This window comes from Polyodon spathula, chromosome 33, assembly GCF_017654505.1.
Source record: "Polyodon spathula isolate WHYD16114869_AA chromosome 33, ASM1765450v1, whole genome shotgun sequence".
Classification (NCBI taxonomy): Eukaryota; Metazoa; Chordata; class Actinopteri; order Acipenseriformes; family Polyodontidae; genus Polyodon; species Polyodon spathula.
This window is the reverse complement of record NC_054566.1, coordinates 1,448,644-1,475,350: the sequence shown is the minus strand read 5'-3', so window position 1 is coordinate 1,475,350 and position 26,707 is coordinate 1,448,644. Positions and strand designations below refer to the sequence as shown.

Below are 26,707 nucleotides of genomic sequence, written 5' to 3'. Positions count from 1 at the left end.
GCACGTTCACCTGCGACAGAAGTACGAACCAGCCTCACGAAATTCGTCCACTGCACCTGGCCAGAGGACTTCAGTCCTCCTCCAGTCCTCCTGGTGGCAGTGTGCAAGTTTGTAGCGCTTAGAAAACGTCGTCTTTACAGTATTTTTAGGTACAAACAAAGTCGCAGCCCGAGGAACAAGGTACCAACAAGAGAGACACAGCCGTAGGTTAATTTTAAAAATATGTAATGCATATTGATGCGTGAGAAATGCAAGTTACAAACCTAGCCCTTTAAATGCATGTAATTTAATCGAGTATAAAATGAAAGCATGGAAAAAATAAAGCAAGAAGTGTATATGAATGACCATATACGGGAAATCGTATTGTTTTTAAATCAACGCTGTTTGTCATTTTATATGCAGTTTTAATACAGACCTGACATCAGATATTACTCAGCTGTTTTCAATATATATTCTTCTGTGCAATGGGTGTTCGTTTGGCTCATAGAAAGTGCCATTCAACAAACTGCTGGGCTACAGTTTAAAGAAAGGAGCCGGCTTGAGCTATGTGTGGTTAATTGTAAAACAAATTAAAGAGTGTAGGATACCTAACATACATTGCGTGTTTAGTTTTATTGTGGATAATATACTAAAAACGTGTTAATTTAATGTTTTTTTTTAAAGGAAAACTTGGCACACAGAGACAAAGATGTTTAACCATCACCAGCAGCATCTGCGGCAGCTCCAGCATCTATTCCAACAGCCACCACCGCATCACCACCAACACCACCACCAAGGAGGCCGGTAAGACGAAGAGCTCGAAATCCAGCCTCAGGATTCAAGGCCTTTAACAGGAATTTAATAAATTAAAAAAAAAAAAAAAAAAAAAAAAAAAAGTGGATTGGCGAGATGTACTTACTGCTGTACACAAATAATAAAATATTATGAGGTCTACACTGGATGTGAGTGTGTGCTTGTTTGTTGTTGTTTGAAGAGTTATGCTGTACACGACCTGTTGGTTTTACCAGTGGCATACCTAGTAATTGCTAAAAAAAAAAAAAAAACAGCAAACGTGTCGGTGTTAGTTACTGTACAGATTTTTGTTTTTTCAATTTGTGTTTCAATTCATTATTCGGTAAGACTGACGTATTTCTCATTTACCCATTGGATCACTAATTAACCTGCTTCTGTCTAGTCACTTCCACCACACATTCAATATAACTGGCCGATTTTGAAGTTCAAGATTAAAGCCGGGGACAAACTTCCCGATGCGATCGTCTCATCTCTCTCGAGAAGATCGCGTTGCAAAAAAAACACCCCTGAGAGCGGGCATCACACACTCACTGCCCGATTGAAATCGCAGAAAGGGATACTTTTTATTTTGTTGTAGTGGTGCGGTGTGTCGTATGACACATTTGTTTGTTTCATCGCGTCCGGGGGTGTAGAGGCCTTAAATCACATATTTTGTTTTGGGTGTATTTCACAGAGGTTCCCAGAGAACACATAATGTACACATAAAGCTATAATTATGACAAGTTTGGTGTTTCACTTAATTTTGTTGTTTTTGTTCTCATAGGTTTTTAAAAATTTTAATTATATAATATATATATATTCATATATATATATATATACATATATAATATATATATATCTACCTATATATATATATATACTATAGGGGGTATAATGAAATTTAATCCAGACTGACATTATCAATGTCCCTACCGTTTGGCACAGTACAAGGGTAGCCAAGCAGGTGCAGAGGGCAGTAAAGTTGTTTAGTTTGGATTTTCTTCCAGCTCTGCTGTCGATGGTTCTCTAATTCTTTCTTTCTGGTTTGTCTCTCTCAGGCCGATGCAGCCTCCGCATCAGCCTCCACCCCCCCGCATGGTGAACCTCTGCTCTGCCAGTCAGGCAGCCTTTCTCGGCGCTAACCCCATGCTTCAGGGTGCCCTGCTGATGCAGCAGATGCAAGGTACTGTCCATCTGCCTTGTTAGTTTGTATAAGGATCCTAGTCTGCTCAACCACATCTATACAGTAACAGTTTTATTTTTATAAAATATCTATTTGTCCCTGTACACATTTTAAATGCCTGTGTTATGTAGCTATGATGGCTGATTTGTAGACGTTCAGTTGGCAGGCAAGAGCGCACACAAACTACTGAAATGATTCTTCGGAGAACAGGCTTTGCTGCAGATTTCCATCTTCACCGTAAAGGGTACCTGAACCCAAAAATAAGAAAGCTCTCTTTGTGCTTCGTGTGTCCAAGAAGTGCTTCTTTCTGCACTGATTTGGTTAACAAGGCGTGTGTTTAGCGATGTTTTAAATTTTTTTCTCCAATTTCTGGGTCAAGTAACACTTGGGACAGCTGACATATTGGAGCCTTTCAGGCAGCGACGTCATGTCAAGTCATTGATTTCCCTGGTAACCAAAAGTCGCGTGCATGGGTTGATGGGATACAGCGGTGAAAACCCATAACGTACGATATGGCGGAGTGCAAAGCTTTCTGGTGCTTGAACAATAAGTGTAAAACAAGACAAAAAAAGTTGTTGTGTGTGCCAAAGCTTATTAATTCAAAACAGGCAATCGTAGCAAAAGAACAAAAAAACGACTACGTAATTTGAGAATGAGGTATACACTGACAACCTTTCCATTCTGTCGAAATTCTTTTGTTTGTGAGGACTACTTTGAACCTGAATGCTACGAAAGGAACATGTAGGCAGAGCTTCTGGGGTATGAATGCAAGACGAGGCTGAACCTGATGCAATGCCAACAATATTTGCTTATAAGAAGAAGAAAATGTCACACAGCAAAGGGTTGGAATGAAAACCAGCAGACACAGGGGGTCCCCGGGACTGAGTTTGAGAACCCCGGGCGAGGCTTTTTATTGCACACTTTGATTTACTTTATTTTTTGTCAGTTGTAGAAGTTTACAAAAGCTTGAAAAAGTACAACACTTGTATGAATTCTAGAAAAAAGAGAAGTATTCTGCTTTCTCTTTATTATCATTTTCCATTTTACTAAATTGTTACACCAGTTTTTCACTGTTTTTGCATATGTCTTTAGGCTCAAATGCTGTTTTCTCTGTTTTCACTCTAGAAATTGTAGTTTTCTCTCTGCTGCAATTTTACTCTGACTGGAGTGATATTATTGTTCGTTAGTATCTGTTGTACTGAAAAGTAAGGCTGGGGCAATGCCTAATTTTTCACTATCGATATATATATATATATATATATATATATATATATATATATATATATATATTACCAAAAAAAAGCCTTATGCAGCCCTCGAAAAAGGTTATAATATCGTTGTAAGGAGCTATGGATACTAAGTATTATTTTCATTGAGGAGGTTATGAAAAGGTAAAAAAAAAAAAAAAAATGCAGTAATATATAACAGCTTAAGAAAGTTTTCAAATGAGAGGAGGCCATTCGGCCTATCTTGTTCGTTTTGGTTCTCAACAAGCAGCTTCTTGAAGGATCCCAGGGTGTCAGCTTCAACAGCAAGTTTCAAGTACTCATTCTGTATACTTTGTTCTTGGTAAAAAAAGTGGTTAAAAATGGACATCCTGGGCTGACACTGCTTAAAACACAGCGTAACTGAGGTACACAGATGTAGAGAACTTTTCTAAATTCCTAAAAACTTATTTCTCCATAGGAAATCCGTGTGGTGACTGACCCTTACTCACCAGTGCTTTTTACTGCATATAATTCATATACCAATATTTTGCCAGAAGACCTGCAATTTTTTTTTCATAGATATAAAGAAATGATTAGATTAAATAATGTTACTCCATACTTGACATTCGCATGTCTAAATTTGATAATCGGAGTCAATATGGAGGCTATAGGGTTACCACTGTTACTACTCTCTGAAAGCTCCACTGTGCATTTTTTTTTTTTACCAGACTATTTTTAAACACCCTGCCCTGCAGGCTGGTTGCAGACTTGTCCTCTTATCCTTGTCTGAATATTCACTATCGCTGCCTGACAGAGTTAAACTGTGGCAGTCAGGCCTCAACGGTTCATATAAGTACCCTTCTATTTTACTTTTTTCATCCATAGTGATACGATAAATGCCATCTCAAATAGTTGTCGTGCTAGCTGCAGCTATAGACTAGCAGTGTTTGGAAATGGAGAAATCAACAACCCGAGATCATATCCTGTGCGCCGTATGAGAGACCCAATGCATAGAAGCTTAAAGTTGTTATAATGTTTTTATATTGTGAAGTGGCTGAGCATGGGCTTTAAATTATTAGGTTTTCAGCTACGTGTTTTCTAGTGAAGTTATTCTATAGTCACTACCACTACAGGTACCCTTTAAGCATTGTAGAATGCTCACTTATCCCGCAAGAACAATTCAAACCATCATACACTGCGCACCATGGTAATGCAGTAGTTGCACGGTTTTGTCCAACAATGTATTGCACCAAATACATTAAATAATTAAATCATAGCTAAGGGAAGGCTCAACCTCCTGATCTTCTGCTACATGTTCAGAAACATTTGAAGTTCCTATTCCTTCATAGAGGATACCTCATCGCCTCTAGTCTCTTCCCTCAATCTGCCAGCTCATAATTTGCTGGTAGAGTACATATCATGCACACATACTTTAATAACTTACAATATATATATATATATATATATATATATATATATATATATATATAAATATATGTATATATATATATATATCTTATATATGTATATGAGTATATATATATATATATATATGTATATGTATGTATATATATATATATATATATATGTATGTGTATATATATATATATCAATATATATATATGTATGTATATATATATATGTAGTATATATATATTATGTATGTATATATATGTATGTATATATATATGTATGTATATATATATATATATATATATATACATGTATGTGTATATATATATATATATATATATATATATGTGTATATATATGTATATATATATATATGTATGTATGTGTGTATATGTATATATATATATGTGTGTATGTACATATATATATATATATGTGTATGTGTATATATGTATATATATATATATGTATATATATTGCCACATGAAGCAAGTTTTATGCAGGACTTTTTAAAATGTTGTATTTGTCTACAAATCTTTACACATCAGTTTAAAAAAAAAAAAGTTTTTAGCATGAATGGGTTTGTGGTGGATAATTCATGTTGGTTGTCTGTATAGCATGCAGGAATCTTTTGAACTTGTGAAGTTAGATAGTAGCATCAATATACAAAATAGTTTTTAGATTTGTTGTACTGACATTTTGACTTTCCGATCCTCATTGACCCCTGTTGAACCTGCGTTTGGTGCTGTGCGCTATTTTACCAGCCCTGCTCACCCTTCCTCTGTGCCCTGTTTTCCAGGAAACCTGCGCGGTTTTGCCGTCAACGGTCAGCAGTTCCAACAGTTCCAGCAGTTCCAGCAGTTCTTCCCAACTGGGGCAGGACCCTCTCTTCTAGGACCAGCTCCCATGGGAGTCTCCGTGAAGACCCCACGTATGGGCTTTCCTGGTCACCACTACCACCCACACAACAGGAACTTCAGCAAGGTGAGGGTTTATTATTCCCCTGCGAACGGGGATGTATTGGTATGTAATGTATATCTCGCACATTTTTCCATGTATCTGGTCAACTGCCTGTCAAATAGTCATGACATTTTTTAGTGTAAGTAATATTCTGGGGAATATTACAGGGGGGTGTCTTTCTGTCTGTACATCGGCCCATCTGTATGTCACGCTTACTTTTTAGCATATTTATAGTATACACCCCTTACACCGTCCAGGGTTATTGCAGGCAGGCGTTTATATCGGGCAAATAGCATTTGCCATTCCCTTTGATTTCAATAACAAAGGCACCTCGTATCCAAGTCAGGTCGTCCAGATTTCTCCAGCATTGTTTGGGTAAGAACTAATGTGCGTTGTGCTTTATTTTTGTTCGGACAAAAAGTTATAGGGTTTTTTTTCTTCCCCTTTTCTCCATTTTCTGCTTCAGTGCCTTCCATCTGTTTTAAGTGTGCTTCCTCACTTTCTCCATCTTCTAACACAATTTTGTTTAAGGTGTGTAGATATGTCGGTCACTCCAACTCACAAGGAAGCTCCTTCCCCTTTGGTGGTCCACTGTTCCAATAAAGGTTTTTCTACACCCTCTACTTCTAAAAGAGAAGGCAGCCCCAGGGAACAGGGTAAAGGTTTTTGTCTTCCCAGGAAAGAATGAGAAAATCCACACACTCCCACAGCAGCAGGGAGAGAGTCGTATCTGTGAATTCTGCGACCACATTGCAGAGGCTCCAGCAGTTTCTAGAGAAAAGGCATTGGAACACAAAGACAAGGTACTCTGCCTTTTTCAAGATTTGGGCTTGCTGGTCAACAGAGATGTCGTCTCTAACCCCGACACAGTCTCTAATCTTCCTGGCAGCACAGTTCAATACAATCTCAGCAAGAGTTTTCCTCACAGAGGAAAGAGCTTCTACAATCCGACATATCGCAAAACACAAGATTATGGGACTTGTGGACTGTAGCCATGAGCATCTGGAACTGGTGCAGAACACAGGACATCTCTATAAAGGCAACTTATTTACCAGGACTCGACAACGGCGTGGCAGACCTACTCAGCAGGGTAATAGCACCCCACGAATGGAGGATTCAACATCCTAGAGCGGGTATCCAATGAACTAGGTCACCCAAAAATAGAACTGTTTGCAACAGCAGGAAATACCCAGCTGCCACTCTTGCTCCCTTGTTCACCAGGATGCAGCAGTAACAACAGACAGTCTGTCTATTTCATGGTCAAACTACCTGATGTACGCATGTCCGCCCTTACCTCTAATCCCAGAGGTACTCAGGAAGGTAAGAAGAGAGTCTCATATTAGTAGCCTACTACTGGCCCAAGAGGTATTGGTTCTCAGAGATTCTACAACTAACCGAGACAAGACCCATGCACTTTTCACTAAACCCTGACCTGTTATCTCAGAAGAGGGGGAGGCTACTACACCACAATCCAGCACTTTTTAAACTTGCTGATTGGAGATTCAGCGGCAACAATTGAGGGATAGGGGGCTATCTGAACAAGTGGTAAACATCTTACTCTCTTCAAGAAAACCATCCACCTTTCAAACCTATACAGGTAAGTGGAGGGAGTTTGTTTCCTGGTGCAAATCAGAATCCTTGCACCATTCAAACATTCCCATTTCGGAATTTCTGTCCTACCTCAGCCACTTATTCCTCTATTAAGGTACATGTTGCTGCAATCTCCAGCATTTTACCTGGCTGTGATAATCACCATCCGTAGTTACCAGGTTTATTAAGGGAGTGAACCATCTAAAACCCCTGAGTAAACATCTTATTCCACAATGGAGCCACAGTCTGGTACTTAATAAGTTCTTCGGACCACCATTTGAGCCCATGGCAACTTGTGACATGAGGAATCTGACATGAAAAATGGCATTCTTGATGGCAGTGACATTGGCAAGAACTATCAGCGAGCGCCAGGCTCTGGTTATTGACGTGCCATATTTTCAGTCCTAAAACAAGATTGTGTGCAGGATTAATCCTCGGTTCTTACCAAAGGTGGTAACTGAATTCCATATAAATCAAACCATAACATTTCCAGATTTCTACGCAAAACCTCACAGATCAAAGGAAGCAGATTGACTTCATCTTATAGATGTCAGAAGAACCCTAAGCTTCTACATCCACAGGACCATCGGTAGCAGACCATCAGGGTAACTTTCTATCCCCTTCAACTCGCCAGACAACAGGAAACCTGTCTCTAAACAGATGCGTGCAGGTGATCTAGTTTGCTAGCAGCGCGATCAGTCCTTATCGTTAAAGGCACAGTAGCATCTTTAAGACAGGCGCGTAGGGGTTGTTCAGCTGGGTGATGACTAGGGATGTCACAGTATACCGGTTTTACGGTAAACCACAGTATAAACTGCCACTGTTTTGAAACCGCAACCATTTTTCTAAACCATGATTACTGAGTTCACATGGTTAAAGTTGATATGGACGTGTTTTTGTATTCACAGTTTGTCCATCAGTGAGCCACTATGTTCATTAGAACTAACTAATGAACTGACATCTCAAGGTCTGAAAACTGCCATGCATGAGATTATCCAAGTAGGCTATAAATAAGTCACTTATTTAATATAAACCGCCCTTCTAAACAATGATTGCTAGCAAACGTGATTGTCAGTAAATGAAACACAAATACTCAAATATCAGCAAGAATAAGTTACTAACTTTTCATCACTGCCTTCCTATTAATTTACCAAACCAAAGGAGTAACAGTAGCTATTATCTGTCGTATTGGTCAAGAGAAACGCAGTAAGCACACACCAATGCAGATAATCAAAAGGTCTGTTTACTACTATTTAACTAAGTCTAAGATGCTACAGGCATTTCTATTGTTTTTATTTTAAACGGTATTGTAAAATTGTTGCCGTCTCCTTGGCTTTATGTATTAAAAAATTAATACAGTTTTATTCCCATTTCAAAAAAAGTCCCCAAGATGCCGCTTATCTTTGCAGCGGTGTCATACTCACCTTAACTTTTCTTCTTTCCTTTGTGTTCGTTCCTGTTAACATGCACTCCAAATGAAAAAAACTGTTTGCAGGCGCCGTCATCTCATGATTACGTTTTTCACTCTGCTGAAAGATCAGTGGGCGGGCACTGCATGTCTTAAAACACGCTCGATTGGCTATTACCAGGTGACACTTTGCTTTTCTTAACTAATAGGGTGCTGTCCAAACTGATAAACGTAGTTTTCTTGTTAAAAAATGAATTGGCTGGGGTGCATTTCTTTAAATAGCCATTTAAAAATGGATTACAAAAAATGACATTATACAGTGGTATGACGATAACCGCGGTGTATTTTTTGACTGTTACCATACCGTCAATATGACAACATGACATTCCTAATATCAACAGTCACTTATCCGGGCGGCCTGCCCAGCTAAAACGGCCTGGGGAGAACCCTGGTAATGCACGTCTTAATAAAGTTCTGTAACCGCATACATGTGTGTTTTGATTACTGTACTGGCGATTTGGGGACATTTTGAATCTCGCGTTACGTGAGGGTGTTTATACCGTCCATCGCTTACTGTGGGTGAATCACGTTCACACAAACGCTCTCGTTCTAAGCAGTGGCAACTTTATCTGGAGAAACGCTTATCCAGTTTTCATGAAACTTATATTAACATTCATTTGTTTACGTTATTGAGAGTATCAGATTGCGTGGGTATAGGGGGGTGGTCTGTCTGTTCGTACATATTGTGATATGTTGTACACTTCAATATTTGAATATATTGTCAATCGACATTTTATTGCTGGTTCTTACTGTTCTGCACATACGGTTGATATATGATCATCTTTTTCCTCACACTGATTTTGCAGTTACAGCTGTGGCGGGGGGGCGGGCGGGGGTTGTATGGTACATACGTGCTTGCTTCAGTATGAGTGGCAGTAAAAGCAGGAAGTTTTTGATGAAGAGTATGCAGGATTCATGTAAACCACTGTGGTATGTAAAAGGCGCCATCTTATCTGGTCAAGGGATCCACAGCACCTAGACTGATAGCTAGATTTAAGATTTGAATTAACATTGTGTCTGTTTGATTGACTCTAGGATTTTGCGAGAGCTCATGACCGAAAGAGGGAGATGGATCTGAGGATCCAGGCCAGAGCCAGTGATGCAAGGCAGGAAGGGGGAGCCGAGGGAGAGCAGAGCGAGAGAGCTGCAAACCGAGGTACCTGCTGCTGTGAAGTTAGTTTTAGGAGGGACTGTTCTGAACCATTTCTGTTTTGCACACATTGGAGGCATCCATATATTTGATGAAACTACTCATTGGCTAACACTAGAAGGACTGGAGATAAACACATAACTAGATGCCCTGCAGCAGTCCATAATCCAGAACATCAACTCCATATTTTCGTGCATTGTAAAACTCCACGGTCTCTGGTATTTATTTTCACTAATCCCTATACTAACCGACTGACCAAAACAGCACAGCTGGCTAGCAGGTGCTAGCCTTTGAAAAGGCTGATTTGAAAAACAATAGACTGTCATTCATTCACTCGAGCAGAGAGTAGAGACTAATCCAATTACAGCTAAGCACGTTGTGGACTAGTAAATAAAAATAATAAAGTAGAATACCGTTCTGTATAATCACAATACAATTGTTTTCGGTGTGGCCGTCAATGTGACTGCTATCGGGGCTTTTAGGTATAATGTAATATATCTCCTTTATTTCTGCACTCCCACTTTTCATGCCTTGTGAGAATATTTAATACATAGGGACAGAAAAGTACATGAACGCACAACCCCATATGTGTTGCACAACTGGAGAAAGTTACATTTTAAAACCAAAAACCACCAAAATGACTGCCGCGGGTCTTCTAGTGCCAAAGGCTATGTCAGCCGAAATATGTTATCTTGAATCAGTGCTAGCCAATCACCCACTGACATCCCACCCTGTTGTGTCGATGCCCTGTATGTAATGTGTTTATATACTTGGCAAAATATTTTTTTGTTTCATTAATCCCTTATAAAGTTTTACCACAGTCATTTTGCAGCCCCCCCCCCCCCCCCCCCCATGCTTTTTAACATAGCTCTCTGTGCTTTATAGTGCTGCTTACTTAGTCTCTCTCTCTCTCTCATTCATCCCTTACTCCCTGTAAGTAGCTTTGTGTAATTTTAGTGTTTTGTTTTACATTTACCCTCCTTTACTATTTGATGGAGTTTTGAAATCATATCCAGTAGGTCTGGATTCTGTTGCTTCTCCAATATAGACTCTGCCAAGCCCCACCTACTCTACACATAGAGAGAGAGAGTAGATGTTCAGGAGCTGCTGTTCAGTTCTAGTTGTCTGCCCTTTATAAGGGATGTAACTCAGCTCTGTCCTGGAGCACACTTTTGGGACACTTCATGCTCTTGCAGTGTAAAGGCTCATTTTACAAAAAAACAGCATCAGAGGTTAAAGGCAAATCCCATTGGTATCTACCAAGCCCCAGTCAAACCCATCCTCAGTCTCCTTTTCTTTCAAGTTTCCTATTCTGACTTGTCCTCAGTCTCCTTTTCTCTCCATTTCTCATTCTTCATCTTGCACTTATCCTTTTTACCTATATTTGACCTCTCTATGCCTGACCTCTGTTGTCTTCAATAGAGTTTAAAAGAGTGAACCCAGGCATAGTTATGTTTTCTCTGCCTACAGATGAAAGGACTGCAAACCCAGAGAGCCAGGCTGAGCATTCAGCAGAACACCAAGAGGAACCAGCTTTTAAAAAGCAAAGACTAGAGAGGTACAGTGATACACAATACATCTCTGGGGGTCTCTCGCATCTCATGTTACATATAAAACAGTTGTTACACTGTTCTGTGATTTAGATAGAAAATCAAATAGAAGTCGATGCTTCATGTTATTTAATCTTCTAGCTCTGAAGAGCAAATAGGGGAGCAGTCTGTTGCTGATGAGCAGCATGCACAGAATGCTGAAGACGAAACTTCCAGGGAAGAGGGAGAAAGGGATTCAGGAGGTGAGAAGTGCTTATGCAGATGTATTTGGTAATAGTATTTAACTCTTAATCTACTTCCAACCCCTATCTTATAATGTCACCTGCAAGATACAATGTAAGATGCATGCCAAAGGAAAATGGATAACATCACTTTCCTGACCCACTTCAGAAAGAACCGTACTTTGCGCTTCAGTTAAAATGAATACAATAAAACCTTTTGAAACAAAAGCCTATCTCTTTTGCATTATATTAACTCATGCCTTGTTTCCTCTGAAACTGCTAGTGGCTACAGAGTGCATTCTTACAGAAGATGGAGTAGGTGCAGCTGGACCCGAGGCAGTGGAGTTTGCTGAGGTGAGGAGAGAGGAGAGGTGACATACGGAAGAGAAAAGGGGTCTAGGGGTAGATTATGTAGATGGGGGTAAGCTTCGTTGGCATTCTATTTTTAAACCATAAAATCAGTTCATGTAGATGCCAAATGTATGCAAGTAAAAAATGTAAATGAAAACAATCATCATAAATACTAAGCTTGTAATAAACATTAAAACAACAAGACATGTTTGCACTGTGTATACGAGAACAGTAGTGTTTATTGACTTACTCTTACAGTCGAATCTTTGAATGTTCTTTCATTTTTTAATTAGCTGAAAAACAAAAGTATAATTTTCACCATATTGTAAAAATCTCTTTACTGTAAAATAAACCTGTTACAACCCTATTAAAGGAAGGAGAAACACTTCTGTACTGCAAAATGTGTAGGTTTATTTAAACATTAGTTTCCTATACATTTATATCTTTTTGATCTGGTCAAGCAGTTTGAATATTCAGATTTTTGTTCCAGACCTAGTGTCTAATTTTACCTTCATATTAATGTTGTTTAATGTAATAATTGTAATAATGACTCCACCCTCCTTCTCTCCCAGGTCCTGAGTGCTGGCGGCTCTCTCAAAGTGACAATCCAGCAGAGCAATGAAAGCCGAGCCATCAGCACAAGGTCACCAGAGAGTGCAGTCAGGAACAGTGACACTGATGCAGAAGCATCATCCAAATACTACTGTTACATCTGCAACATCACTTGCTGCAACCAGCAGGTAGGGATTGCTGTATTTATCACATACCTCTTCATAGTACTCCTGATCACTGGTTTTACCACGAAAGTCCTCAATAATGTGATTCAAGTCATTATTTTCTTACTATAACCTGTCAAAAAGCTCTGCAAATGTCTGTGATGCAGAAGCAGCTATTTTGTTTGCTTATGTCCATGTTATCTCTGTGATGCAGGGGCTATGTGTATTGCTCAGATCTTCCCCCTTTATTTTTTTCTCGGCTCCTATCGGTCTCTGCATTTTGGTGGTCTTTCCCTGCACGGTGAATCATATGATACATGAAGGGCTGCAATGCCAGATACCACCAAGTTGTCTGGACATTGCTGTCCTTTATTGTGCTTAGCCACATGAGTGGGGCATGGTCTGCGATGAGATCGAATGAATGTCCCAGCAGGTAATATCGTAAAGAGTGAGTAACCCATTTAATGGCCAAACACTTCTTTTCAACCACGGAGTAGTTGCACTCCCGGGGGAGCATCTTTTTACTGAGGTACATGATGGGATGTTCTACGCTGTCTGCCTTTTGGGACAAGACCGTTCCCAGGCCAACATCCGAACGTTGGTATGGACGATGAATCTTTTGTTAAAATCTGGTGTGATGAGGGTGGTAGCCTGGCAAAATCTCTGCTTGATAGTGTGAAATGCCCCCTGACTTTCTCCTGACCATTTAATCAAATGTGGAGTCATTTCTTTGGTGAGGTCGACTAAGGGATTGACCACTGTGGCATACTCTGGGATGAATCTTTAGTAATAACTAGCCAACCCAAATACAGACCTCACCTGGGACTTGGTTTTGGGGTTTGCCGCGTTCATCAAAGCCTGGACTTTGTTGGTAACGGGTTTCAACTGGCCATTTCCCATAATAAATCCCAAATATTGAGTTTCTGCTTTGACAAAAGCACATTTTCTGAAGTTGGCTGTCAGCCGGGCTACCCTTAGAGACTGAAGGACGGCCGTGATTGTAGCCAGATGCTGTCACCAGGTGGAGCTGTAGGTAACCGATATACGCTGCTGCATACTCATGATGTGGGTGTAAGACCTGGTCCATCAGTCTCTGAAAGGCAGTGGGTACATCATGTAGCCCAAACGGCATTGTTATGAAATGGAACAGACCATCAGGAGTAGAAAATGGGATTAATGGGATCTGCCAGTATCCCTTTGTCAGGTCCAAAGTTGAGATGAACAAGAAGCTCGACGACCCAAGGCATAGGGTAGGCATCAAACGTAATAGCGATAGCAATAGCGATTACCGGAAATCAATGCAGAAGCGGTTGGTGTCGTCCTTTTTGGCGACTATCACAATCGGACTGCACCACGCGCTCCAGGAAGGGTCAATCACCCCAAGTTCGAGCATCGCCCGTACCTCTTTGCTAACACCACCTCGCAGACTTTCTCTGATCTGGAACGGCGCCTCTCGCACCGTGACACCTGGAGGAGTGATAATTGTTCCCTAAAATGAATTGGACTTCAATTTCATCTTCAGTGTTTTCAGCGGCAATCGCCATGTGTGTTTTTCGTACTTCTGGTTTTATTCCGGCCAGCGTGACTTTGAGTGGGTGTGGCCATACACCACACAAAATCCATCGTATCTTTGTTTATTAATAAAGTAACCACATAATTTGTTTTATTTGTACTGATGAAATCTAAACAGAAATGTATTGGTGTGTCTGACCTTCAAGGTACACTTTAAATTGGTTGTTTGAGTAACCAACAGCATAAACATAAAACAAAAAAGAGTTTAAAAGTCAAATCACACAGGCAGCAATGTGTCTAAGAAACAGGGCATCACAAAGATCAGAAGAAAGACCAGAAACGGATAAACCTCGGGTTGCAGGAAATAAGAGATGTTCAACGGTAATCTAAAGTATTTTGTTTAGAAATGTTTAGTTTTAGAGAAAGCAAGTATTTATTGTCAACTGAATACTTGGGTACACTAGCTACATTGTATGAAAAGAAGTTTCACGAAATTTAATTTATATTTTTTGAAGATACAAGCCCACTTTTTGTTTAAAAAATAAATGAACAAGCGCTGTATGCATGTGAAGAGTACAACCGAGAGTTTACAGTAATTACGATCTGTTCATTTACATGCTCGCTCAGCCGATACAAATCTCATTCACCGACCTACATAGTTACACGTAAATGCAGTGTGCTACACAACCTAACAATTTACAGACACTCGCATATTTATATTTTCAATGCATGGCATACTACATTTTAAAGGAAATAAAGGCAGTGCCAAACCAAATGTGTTTTTACATCCATTTCCAAGATTTCACACTTGTTCAAATTCACATTTTCTGTGACACAATTGCATCCTTATTCATCGTAAATATTAAATAAGTTTGCTTCATTTAACATGGTTTCATTATAGTTTACTAGCAATCGTTTGAGTCCCTTTTTCAGAGTTTGTAGCACGCAAAACAAAAAATATTGTACGTACTATCCTACATCAAAATCTTGTAGCACAGTAATAATAATAATAATAATAACCTGTTGGACCTGAGGCACTTCTTAATATACAAAATGTTTAAACAGCAGTCACTGTATTAAAATTAAAACTTCACTGGTTGCTTTCAGCAAGGTTAAAGTACTCACAAGTTGATTGCATTTGTTCAGCAATTGATACCCATGCGTTCTCCTTTTTCATCTGATCTTTATGATCGACTCTATCGATTGCTGGTAGAAAGTAGAAACTGCATGGCGACATGACAACAGTGATCGCCAGTCGAGATGTTAAGTATACAAAAATGTACCCGCCACTGTGGCATGTAAGTATGTGAAATTTACCTGCCACAAACCGAATTAACCCCTGTTTTGTGGGTGTTAATTCCGAACCCTGTGTATGTATGAAAATTGTATTGCCTTACAAAAATACAGTCCTTGAACGCGTCACTATAAAATGATGAAACTCTGGCAAAATCAGATATCTGTGCTGCCAGCATGAATTATCAGCACCAAAATTCCCCATTCAATTATTCCTTGTTCTCTTTGTACTCTTGCAGAATTTCCAGAGCCACATGAATGGACTAGCCCACCAGCAGCGCATGATGGAGATCCAGCACATGAGCAACGCCTGCCTGGTCACCCTGCTGCCTAAAGTGAAGGAGTCACTGCAGGGGCACAGCCAGTCCAAGACAGATGGGTAAGAATAACGTTTATAGAAAGAGGAAACTTCACCTTGCTCAAACTGTTCTGCAATGGGGCTGTCAGTTAAGCCTACAGATAGCAATCGATTTAATTGTGCACACAAAATATAATCATTCGAAAAAATATCAATGATTGTATCATCCATATACATTTTTACTCTGAGAGACGTGATTATTTTAATATCATTGCTGTTAATTAAAAGCTTGTGGACAGCAACTGGATGCGAGGGGTAATTAACTGTAATATAGCTTTCTGTGTGGTACTGTAGGACTACTGACATCAATGTTTTATCTATAGATGTGCAAACTAGTGCTGAGTTTACTCAAGTACTCGCAATTATTTTAATATGTAGACAATCTCTTTGGTGCTCGACTTCTCTACGCATTAATACATGCCTAAGTGTATTTGTAATAAAAAGTGATTTTAATCTTGGTCAAACACATTTGTCAGTAACATTTATCACCTGGTATGGCAGATATGAAGTAGGAAAAGGCACATCGCCATGGCCTGCATGCATTGTGTGCACATGTAAAAATGTAATTTGGACATTTAGACACCCTACATGCACACCCACACTCTGATACACTCAATAACCTTTTCTAAAGAGTGTCCAAACAAAGTTGTATAAAGCAGTTCTCTACATATTCTGCATGTAAAAGTGTTAGTATATGGATGCATCTCAATGGATGAGTGTAGGTCACAGTGATCTACTTTTCTTTCGTTTCACTTTATTTTTGTTTAGCAACTGTGGTAGAGAAGTACTATGACCCGGTTGCAGTAATTTCTAAAAAAATTGCCTTTTTAATGTCAAACCTTGACTTTAAGTCACCATTCAAGAAGCATTTAATGGACTGCAAGCAGTAAAGCTATCACAATACCATCTATGCAAGGACATTTTGTTTCACCCCCAGCAGTAACACCTGACCTTGTGTTTCAGAGAGAATAGACATGCCCTGCAGCGCTGGTGCACCACTTGTCAGGTTTACTTCACAGGAGATCTCATTGCACATCGCAGAACTAAGGAGCACAAGGTAACCAGGGACTGTGTAGAGAGGCTGGGGTAATGCATTAGTCACACACATCTGGAGGCTTCGGTTTAAATTGGATCACAAGTGAAATCTGCATGTGGTCTTTATAAACCTGTTAACAGTTGTTCCCTGAACCACACAGTCCAACACTGTTACCAACTTGAAAAAGCCAAAGACCAAATAACAGTTTTGGGGAATTGCTATGTATTTGTCCATCAGCTTTCAGGAGCAGAAAGATTCTTGACTATAGATCTATTTTTGGGTTTTCTTTTGTTGTATTAATAATAATGTTTTATGTTTGAACATTTCCTATTTTGTATTTAACTCTAAACTATGTACCATATTACAGTAAATACATTTCTGTAATAAACCCAGTGGCACCCCAGTAAACCACCTAAAAAATGTAGAACTGGTGTATTATTTATAATTTGACATTATAATGTAATTTATTAATTCTGTTATATGAACATAGTCATTTTTGAATACATTTCAAGCAGTGTAAGTTTGTTATTGTCCCAGGACTACTGCTTAATGATAATGAAAAACAACCCATTGATTGGGACAAGACAGATTCAGACGGTATCGTTTTCTGATAAACCATTGTTGTTTTCCTCTGGTGTCCAGCTTTCAAAGCACTCGTCCCGGCCCTTCTGTACGGTCTGCAAGTGTCACTTCAGGACACCACGCAAGTTCGTGGAGCACATGAAGTCCCCGGAACACAAGCACAAAGTTGAGGAGGTGAGGAGATATCTGTCTGGGTGTTGTGAGGGAATTATCACTGCCTACGAAGCTCCTTGTAAAACACAAAATAGCCCCACAGAACAGTTCCTTTATGATTCCAGTGCATCTTCAGATTGAGTCTCAGTCTGATGTTTGGGTTTCACACTCGCCTTCATTGACATACTGTAGCTTTTGGGGTTTTAAAACTGGGTAGATGGAGCTCTCAACATTTCTAGTGTAAGTTCACATGTCTAACTTCTCAATGATTCTGACTAATGCGCATATGTTTTAACATTTCTACACTCAGTGCAGTGCCTACTCTTTGCATCCAGTGTTCAAGTTAAACATCCACCGACACCCTGTGTATTGGAATGTGAGATTTTCTCTTATTGGGTGCATCTCATGATATAAACAATACTATCTGCACACACATAAGAAAAAAAAAAAAACATTAGGCTATTATCGTAACCCTAGTTCCCTGAAATAGAAGTGTAACTATTACTGATCTCTGAATCCTGAATACTTTGTACCAAAGCTGCTCTTTGAACCTGTGACACAGTCCTGACACCTCCACTGAGGGATCAAAAGCATTGCAGTCACAGATCTCTGTATCATTTTTCCTTCAAGCCTGCTGCAATTAATGAACGCAGCAACCTTGAAGCCCACATTGGTTGGGGTTCAATGTGGGCTGGAAGATCTGCGATTAAACCAGGCCTGCAGAGGGCGCATGCACAGGAGACCCAATGGAAGGGTCTGTGAAGCTGTTGCTATCGGGCCCAGAAGTTTCTTGAACGTCACTACCGTTAGTGCTCCGTTGAGCTGAAAGAGCTCCAAACAGGCAGCTATTCTCTGCACTCTGCTGTCCAACAGAGTGGCCAGTATGGACCCGGAGTCTGAGCACACTGCCCCATAGGATGCTGTCTGGGAAGGTGTGAGTTGGCTCTTCGCTTGATTTACCGTAAGGCCCAAATGGAGTGGCCGGTAACGAATTCCATATGGGCCTCGACCTGTGCTGGTGACTCATCACAGATTAGCCAGTCATCCAGATAGTTAAGTACTCTTGTGTCAGCCAAAATAGCTTCCATGCACTTTGGGGAAGACGCATGGAGCTAGGGAGAGGCCAAATGGCAAGACATGAACTAGTACAAGGTTCCCTGAAAAGCGAACTGCAGGCGTCTTCAGTACTGGTTTGGTGGCTTTGATACCGAATTGGTACCAAGTTTTAACCGGGTCTGTACCGCGTTGGGATCGGCACGGGTCTGTGACCTTGGTGCTGTCCACCGGGTCGCAGATATTGCTCAGTTCTGCACTGGGTCAGTGACTGACAGCCTTTGCAAGGGTGATGCTAAAATAGCTGTTCACCAAAATGACATTGAGATACTGTAGTTGTAATGCAAACCAACGACAACACTGAAGCGAATATCTCGGTCCTGTGCAATGCTGCTGAAGCAAGCAGCAGCTCTTACTATATGCGTACAAGCACCACGTTTGACAGGCCTGCGCGTGATTATCTGAAAGACAGAAATAACACTGAGAAAAGGTGGTTTTCTCAACAAAAAACTGTTGTGTAACAATTACATAAACAATATAAAATGTCTTATCGCGCTAATTAACAAAAACGAGAGAGAAAATAAACTTCAGCCAGAGCTATGCAGCCTGGGCGGAGAGCATAAAGTCAGCTGATTTTATATGCTGAGTCCCCTGGGAAGGAGCGACTCAAGCCGCTGGCATCTCGCAGTGCACAAAGTCGCAGTGGGTTATAACAAACCCTTTGTGCACACAGATATGCGCTAAACGAATTTATAAGCGATTTGCTTATACATACAAAATGTATGTTTATACAAAAAAAATTAATATTAAATATTATATATAGATATTATATATATAATATATATATATATATATATTATATATATATATTATATTTCGTAGTTACATGAATTTACTTGTTCAGTTCAGACAAGTCTGTCTGAGTAGGTCTTTCTTTGTACCGTGTGGCACAGAGATCTGTGACTGATTGTGTCAGTCACAAATTGTGTCACAGGCTCAAAGAGTAGCATTGGTAAAGTATTTGGTATTCAGGAGTCTTCAGCAGGTTACGTTTTGTACTTGAAAGGGAACACCAGTGTTACCATGATTTTAATGTAATAAGTTACTCCATACCCCCCAAAAATGAATGTGTGTGTGTGTGTGTGTGTGTGTGTGTGTGTGTGTGTGTGTGTGTGTGGTGTGTGTGTGTGTGTGTGTGTGTGTGTGTGTGTGTGTGTGTGAAGTATGTCTTTGCTCAATACTCAATATACTATACAGTGAGTGATGCTTGGATGACAACACTAAGAGGCCCAGTAGGAATATAGCAACCAAAGTAGTAAAGTTATTCAATAAATAAGGGCTCCTCAGGTTGTGACTGTTCTCTGTGCTTGTCTGCAGCTGCGGAGCGTGGCCCGGGAGCACGGGGGTCCCGAGAACCCTGAGGAGCTGATCACTGTGGATGCTATCGGCTGCTTCGAGGGAGAGGAAGACTACGAGGAGGATCCCAGTGAGGAGGAGGAGGAAGAGAAGGAATCTTCAATGGAGACCCTCGGGGCATACAGCCGGCAGGCAAGGGTCTCTGTTTAGTGATTAGTCATAATTTTCATTAAAACTATATACCGTGTTCTTTGGGATCAGCATGGGTAAAACGTTAAGTTATAACCAGGGTAATATGACTCTTCTGAGTATACAGTTGTTACTGAAGTTAGGTTTTTGCAGATTCTATGTCACAATGGTATTGAAACATTCATCCTGCAAATGAGATAACAGCCTCTAAGAGTCTTAATTGGGGGTTAAAGTATGCTTTGGGGGATTTCTTCCTGGCCAAAATAAAACCTGTATACAGTTTTACATGTGTTCAAAAATATTCCTAAATGAGTGCTCTGCATGCTGGGTTTCATTGTGTCTCTGCAGAGGGAGGTGATGTTAGAGGAGCTGACCGAGGATGAACAGTATGATTCGGAGACACAGTACGGTGAGTGTCCCTGTAAACGGGATTAATGCTAAAGTAAAGGAAAAAGAATAGGATTCTATGACCAATTTTCGGGGACAAAGGTTTGAAGCTGGTTTTTATATAAATAAATGGTGCTAAAAAAGATGTATGTGGGGACCCTCTCAAATGTGAGCAGTTGCTGCTAGATTGCCAAATTCAAAATGGCCGTCAAAACTGATGGCATATTTCAGCTCATGTAAAGCCGTGTTTGGTATCCAAATGGACACCAAATGGTTTTGAGGGTCAAGAAATGAATTTCTTATAATACAAATGTTCTTATTTGAAGCCAAAGACACTGTGACAACATGTTCTCAAATGTACACAATGAATAATGGCTGCTTAATTCCAAATTCCCCCACCCCCAAAACTTGAAATTTGTGTTTCAAACTTAAGTATATAATGCGTGTCAGAATAAGCCATCAGAATAAATATTTTATATTTACAAAATCTAGTTTGTACAGTTAGTAACTTTTAAAATTGAAAAGCTCTAGTTTGGTAACATTGGTCTGATTGTACAATTATCTAATGTCCATAATGTTCGAAGCCTTATTGCTGTTGTAACATACTCTGAGCTACAATATCCGTGAGGCACTTTGGTCGCAGTGCCTTTGTGTATCGGAGAGCATGTGGAGCATCGGGTTCATCATAGATGAGGAAGATGTACATCTGTGTGACAGGGTCTTCCTTGGGTCACACATGTGGGTAGCTGCTGTTCAAGCATACAGAGAGACAGAGGTGGTGTTGAAACGCTGGCACAGGCGTGCAGGATTTATTAACGAACAAAAAACGAAAGTAAAATAAAGGCGGTCATGTGACGTTACCAGCGATGGAAACGCACAGAGGACAAATACAGCAAACTACAAAAAGTGCAAAATAAAACCCAATACCCCAAACTATAACTCAAAAGGTGCCGTGAAAACGGCAGGCCTTGCAGCAGCCCCGAGCTATCTCCTGCGGATGTTTTTAAACTGACGGACACTCTGTCGAGACCCGCCCATCTGCTGATTGAGAACCAGCACAGCCAATCACTTGCTGCCCTTCCCCCAACCAAGCATAGCAGGTGGCAAGTCTCAATCAAGTGCCCGTCTGTAAACAATAATACAATCAAACTAATCAAGTCCCGAAACGACACAAAATAAACCCATTCCCACATATAAACCACACCAACACTAATTTACCACTGTGCAGGGCAATCGCACTGCCACAACCTGGCAGTTCTCTCACTTCAAATCATGTGAATCACAGTCAGGGGGTGTTCTCGGGTTGACTTTTTCTTAATTTTGATGCCCAAGCTTCAGCAAGTCATATGGATCATTCACAAAGACGATCTTGGAAGCTTGTAAGCATAATCTGCCCATGTGAAGTCAGACTCATCATGCTTTTCTCTATACTCTGCAGGAGTGGCAAGCCTCAAGTTCCATTAGGATTGACTATTGACAGACATTCCTCTGTCACACGATGTTTCATTGCCAGCATTTAAAAGGCAGGATTGTGAAAATAAGAAAGTTATAATCCCGCCCACCTAGAACCGCCAAAGCCTTTTTGCAGTACATGTTTTTATTTTGAATATAACCTACAATATTCAGTGTTTTAAATTTGAAGCCTGCTGTTATCTCTACCCTCACTGAGCTTACCCCTGCTGTGCCAGCCACTTTGCCTGTATCCTCTTCTGGAGCAGCTGCCGGCGTGCCAGCCATGCCAACTCCTTCAACCACAGCAGTATCAACGGCAGCGACTCTAGCTGCATTGCCAGCACGAACAGGCATTTAGGAAACTGGGAAGGATGGCACTATTTGGGGAATTATAAATCCCGTTGTTGACGCTGTGGGAAGGCGGGCTGCACACAATGTTTTGACTGAAACCTCGGGTCCCATGCCGTACGCAAAACGTAACCTTGGTAGCGCTCGGTGCTTTTCATTTGCTGATCGATATGGGAATGCTACACCACATTCAACACTGTACTGTAGGAGAGGCACATAGGATACAGAATGATCTGCGCAAAACTGCAGTACAATTTTGAAACACAAAACACTACGCTAACTGTTTACTAGTGCAAGTCTCCGCTCCCTTTGTGGATATATTATTATATAAACACAAAACTTTGGCTTAAAAAAAGAACATGTTTATTATCCCTGACCCTCAAAACCCCCGTTTGGACACCAAACAGATCTTTATACCACAACTATGAGCTGGTGTGCCATTTTAGAGATTTTTGGTGGCCATCTGTGCTGAAGTGAGGATGACCACATTTTGGATCCAGGCAACTCTGGCTGCATTCTGAATCCAGGAATTGGGAGAAAGTAACTGATGTTTTCTATACCCCTTACTACCTGTGTATCTATCAGACGATACTGCTGTGGCCAAATGTTTTGCATCTCCTTGAATTTAGAATTAAACCATAAATAAAATATCTAAATTATGTTCTTTTTATAGTGTTTTTTATTTAACATTGTGCAATCAAAGAAACTACAAAATGATATGGTAAATATCTACTGGAAGCCATAATAGTAGCACAGTGCTTCATTTTAGATTTCGAAATGTCAGATTTCAGTTTCTTGTAGTTTTTCCATTAAGAATATTATGAAAACTGCAAAGTGGTATGTAATTCAATATGGTAACATAACATTATTCAGCAGGTCTAATTTGACTTTATGAAGCAAAATGAGTTAATTGTATAGTGATGCAAAACATTTGGCCATAGCTGTAGAGTTGTTTTTTTATTTGTAACAGAATGGATAGACTCGTAAATGGCTTTTGGTTTGGTTTCTCTTTTTTTTTTCATTCTATTTGACAAGTTGCTTAATTTCCTTCCCTCATTTCTCAGGCTCCAGTTTCGTGGTCCCTGTAGCTGGATTCCTCTGCAGGTTGTGCCACAAATTCTACCATTTCGAGTCCACGGCCAGGCTCTCTCACTGCAAGTCACTGATGCATTTCCAGAACCTGCAGGTCAGAACCTCCTACCTTTTTTATTCTATGCTTTGAGCTTGAACAGTGGTACACAAAGAAAAGTCCTCAATGCTTGACCTGTTATACTATTTTCCATGCAATTGTTCTATTTTGATATCAAATGCAGTGCTTTAGTGCTGCAATTGAACTCCTGATACTCAAAAAAAAAAAAAAAAAAAAAAAAAAAAAAAGTCTGTTTTCACTTAATATCAACCGTATTATATGTAGGGAGGATTTGAAATTTTGCAGTTCTTATTTGATTTATAGCAGTTTTGACCTTATAGCTTTTCTATAAGAGATTCTTCTAGTCTGAGTTAGATCTCTTTCTTTTGTTTTCTAATCTGGTTTTAATTTCTTCTGACAGAAGTATAGAGCATTCAGGAGTCTTGAGGCAGCCGAAGCCCGGGAGCCTGGCACTGTAGTGGAAGAGCATCCAGATAACAAAATACAGGTGGCTGGGCAGGAACTGGGAGCTGAGACTGGAGTCAACCTAATGGAAATGGGCCCAGCAGACTTCAGTGGGACCAATAGAGAGCAAGGCTCTGGTACTACTAATTCAGACAGCATGCCTTCCGATAGAACAGGCTCTAAAAGCCCAAATCCTGTCAAAATTGTCTTTGACAATCCAGATCCAGTCAAAAGTTATAGTGAAAGCACAAACACTGTCAAAATCTCTAAGAGACCAAGCCCTGGTACAGCCAGTCTGTACGGGCTCTCTCAAACAAAAAACATCCTTCTGTTGGAAGAGGATGCTGCACTTGGGGAACAAGCCTTAGACTTGAGCAGCTCCCCTAATGACTGTATCAGCAAAGAAGCTGAAGTGCTTGAGGAGCAAATGGATAGAAATCCTGAACAGTGCAAGGACATTCCCCAGACTGAGTGGCCTGTGCAGGAGCAAGATGAAGACAATGTAGAGGGAGAGCAGGTCAGACCCCAAGCTGAGGTGGAGGAGGAAGGGGAAACAGGGGAGCCAGGGAACATGATAAGCGAGGGAAGCAGCGCAGAGAAAGAGGGGGAGGAGGAGGGGAGCGAGAGGCCAGCTGGGTGGCAGCCCCGCGGAGCAGGAGCCAACGTTAGCAAGAGACGCTCAACACGGACTAGGAGATCTCGATAAATTCTGTGAAAATGGAGGCAGGTGAAGGGGTCATTTCTAGATATTTTAAAACCAAATTAATTTCCAGCTGGAATGATGGCTTCACATCATATCATATTCCACTCGTCTCACACAAGACTTCAGGGTTCACTTTCTACAGTGTACTCATTTAAGCATCTTATCAGTGTTAAAACACCAAAGTGGTGGTGTTTTTTAATTTGTTTGAAAAATCTGGAAAAACATCTGGTTTAAACCATTCACATGGTACAGTTAATTCGTAAGCCTTTGAGATAAGGGAGGCCAGGAATTGGATCGATATGGAGACTGCTCCATTCTTGCAAGGCAATGTAGGGTAGATACAGTAACCCTGCCCCTGCATGCTTGTACTGTAGATAGCGTACTCCAAGATTAGTGCTGATAGGGGTCTGTGAAACCAGTCTCCACTGCTGCCGATCCTACACCTTTCATGAGCACCAAAATTAACCTTGTTCCATATTCTTGCTCTTCATTTCATATTGCTATTCCTAGAAAAGTGGCTGATTCTCAACTGTGCGAGCGGCAATACTAAACGCAGCCTCGCTAGCAACACTTGATGCTGGAACACACATGCGCATATCTCAAAATAATAGAAATTAATGTCTTTACTGCCAGTGGTGCCTGTTTCCTCTCCAACCCCCCACTGATCTCGCTCTCTATATGTTCGCATCCTGTTCCAAAGTACTCCTTTTGGCCTGAGAAAACACACTTTGAAAATGAAAACTATCATGTGAGAAACTCACCTTCTGAATTAAGCAGATGGTTCTTTGTAATTGTAATTAATAAAAGGGCCTTTAGACAAGTCTAAAAGATAATGTAAACGGTTCCTATTTGTGATGTTTGAAACCTCTCCCATGTCTGTTCCTTACTCTTGTAGCATATGCTACAAGAAGTAGTGTTACTCAAACTAATGTCATAATGGCTATATTCCTCCTATAGTGAGGAAAGTGCTGCATTTTAAATAGCGGGTCTGAAACAAAAACATTTGTCAATTTGTTAGTTTACTACAATTGGTGATCACAACCCCAATGAGAAAACGAACCTTCTGAAAGTGTGTATTGTCCAAGTGAATGCAGTATATTGCAGTGAGGTCCTATTTCTCTGCGAGCCAGCTGAAGTGCTGCTCTGATGTTGAAACAAGCACTGTATTGTCAGGCACGGTGTGGTAAAACTTGACTGTAGAGAGGTCCACAGAAAAGCTAAGCCACTGCCCTAGACATGGCCAGGAGAGAGGATGGGGGGGGGGGGGGGGATGTAGAAGAATGAGAATTTAGAAGCTGACAAAAAAAAAATGTTCTTTTTTTAGAATTTATTTTCTGGAAATAACTTATTTTGCATGTGTGTGTGTGTTTTTTAGAACAGTTTGTAAAGTTTGGATTTTTAATTTTGCTGTATTTGAAGAATTTTAATTTATAAAAGTTTGAATATTCTCTTTGTCCTTTTGTGTGTGGAGTTCTATTGTTGTTTTCACCTTATTATATATTATATTTATCTTTTGTTTATATCTTTATATGACTGATGTCCTTGTCACTGGGTGCCCACAGTGGTCATAGTGGTAACTAAAAATAATATTTATTTTGGTTTGCTTCTTCAGAAACATTTATAGTGCCTATAGAAAGTATACACCCACTTTCAAAATGTTCACCTTTTGTTGCCTTATAGCCTGGAATTAAAATGCATTAAAATAGTTTTTTTTTAAATAATAGCAATCCTAAATTAGCTTGGGTGTAACCAATTTCAGGATAAATTCAGCAGTTCCTGTAGGTTCCCTCTGCTGGGTAATGCATTTCAAGGCCAGACTCAACCATAAGCACCAAGGCGCTTTCAAAAGAACTCTGAGACAAAGTTGTTGAAAGGCACAGATCAGGGGATGGGTATAAAAAAAATATCAAAGGCCTTGAATATCCCTTGGAGCATGGTCAAGACGATTACTAAGAAGTGGAAGGTGTACGGCACCTCCAAGACCCTGCCTAGATCAGGCTGTCCCTCCAAACTGGATGACCGAGCAAGGAGAGTGGTCAGAGAGGCTACCAAGAGGCCAATGGCAACTTTGCAAGAGCTACAGAACACCATCCCTACTGTGAAGCATGGT

The 26,707-nt window shown here is 40.3% G+C and overlaps 1 protein-coding gene across 2 annotated transcripts; it reads left to right on the top strand.

Annotated features, from left to right (window-relative positions):
• Positions 1-121: 121 nt before the first annotated feature.
• On the top strand, positions 122-25,891 carry LOC121303569 (cip1-interacting zinc finger protein-like). 2 transcript variants are annotated; one of them, XM_041234358.1, is made up of 16 exons: positions 122-203; positions 664-783; positions 1,830-1,954; positions 5,375-5,559; positions 9,629-9,749; positions 11,214-11,301; positions 11,435-11,535; positions 11,798-11,868; positions 12,438-12,605; positions 15,626-15,765; positions 16,708-16,801; positions 17,423-17,536; positions 19,946-20,116; positions 20,462-20,522; positions 23,365-23,486; positions 23,851-25,891. In XM_041234358.1, the coding sequence occupies exons 2-16, from the start codon at positions 689-691 to the stop codon at positions 24,598-24,600; spliced, it is 2,406 nt and encodes an 801-aa protein (XP_041090292.1). In that variant the 5' UTR covers positions 122-203; positions 664-688; the 3' UTR covers positions 24,601-25,891. The 2 variants fall into 2 exon arrangements, with proteins under 2 accessions (XP_041090292.1, XP_041090291.1); XM_041234357.1 differs by having other exon boundaries at positions 19,946-20,122.
• The last annotated feature ends 816 nt before the right edge of the window (positions 25,892-26,707 follow it).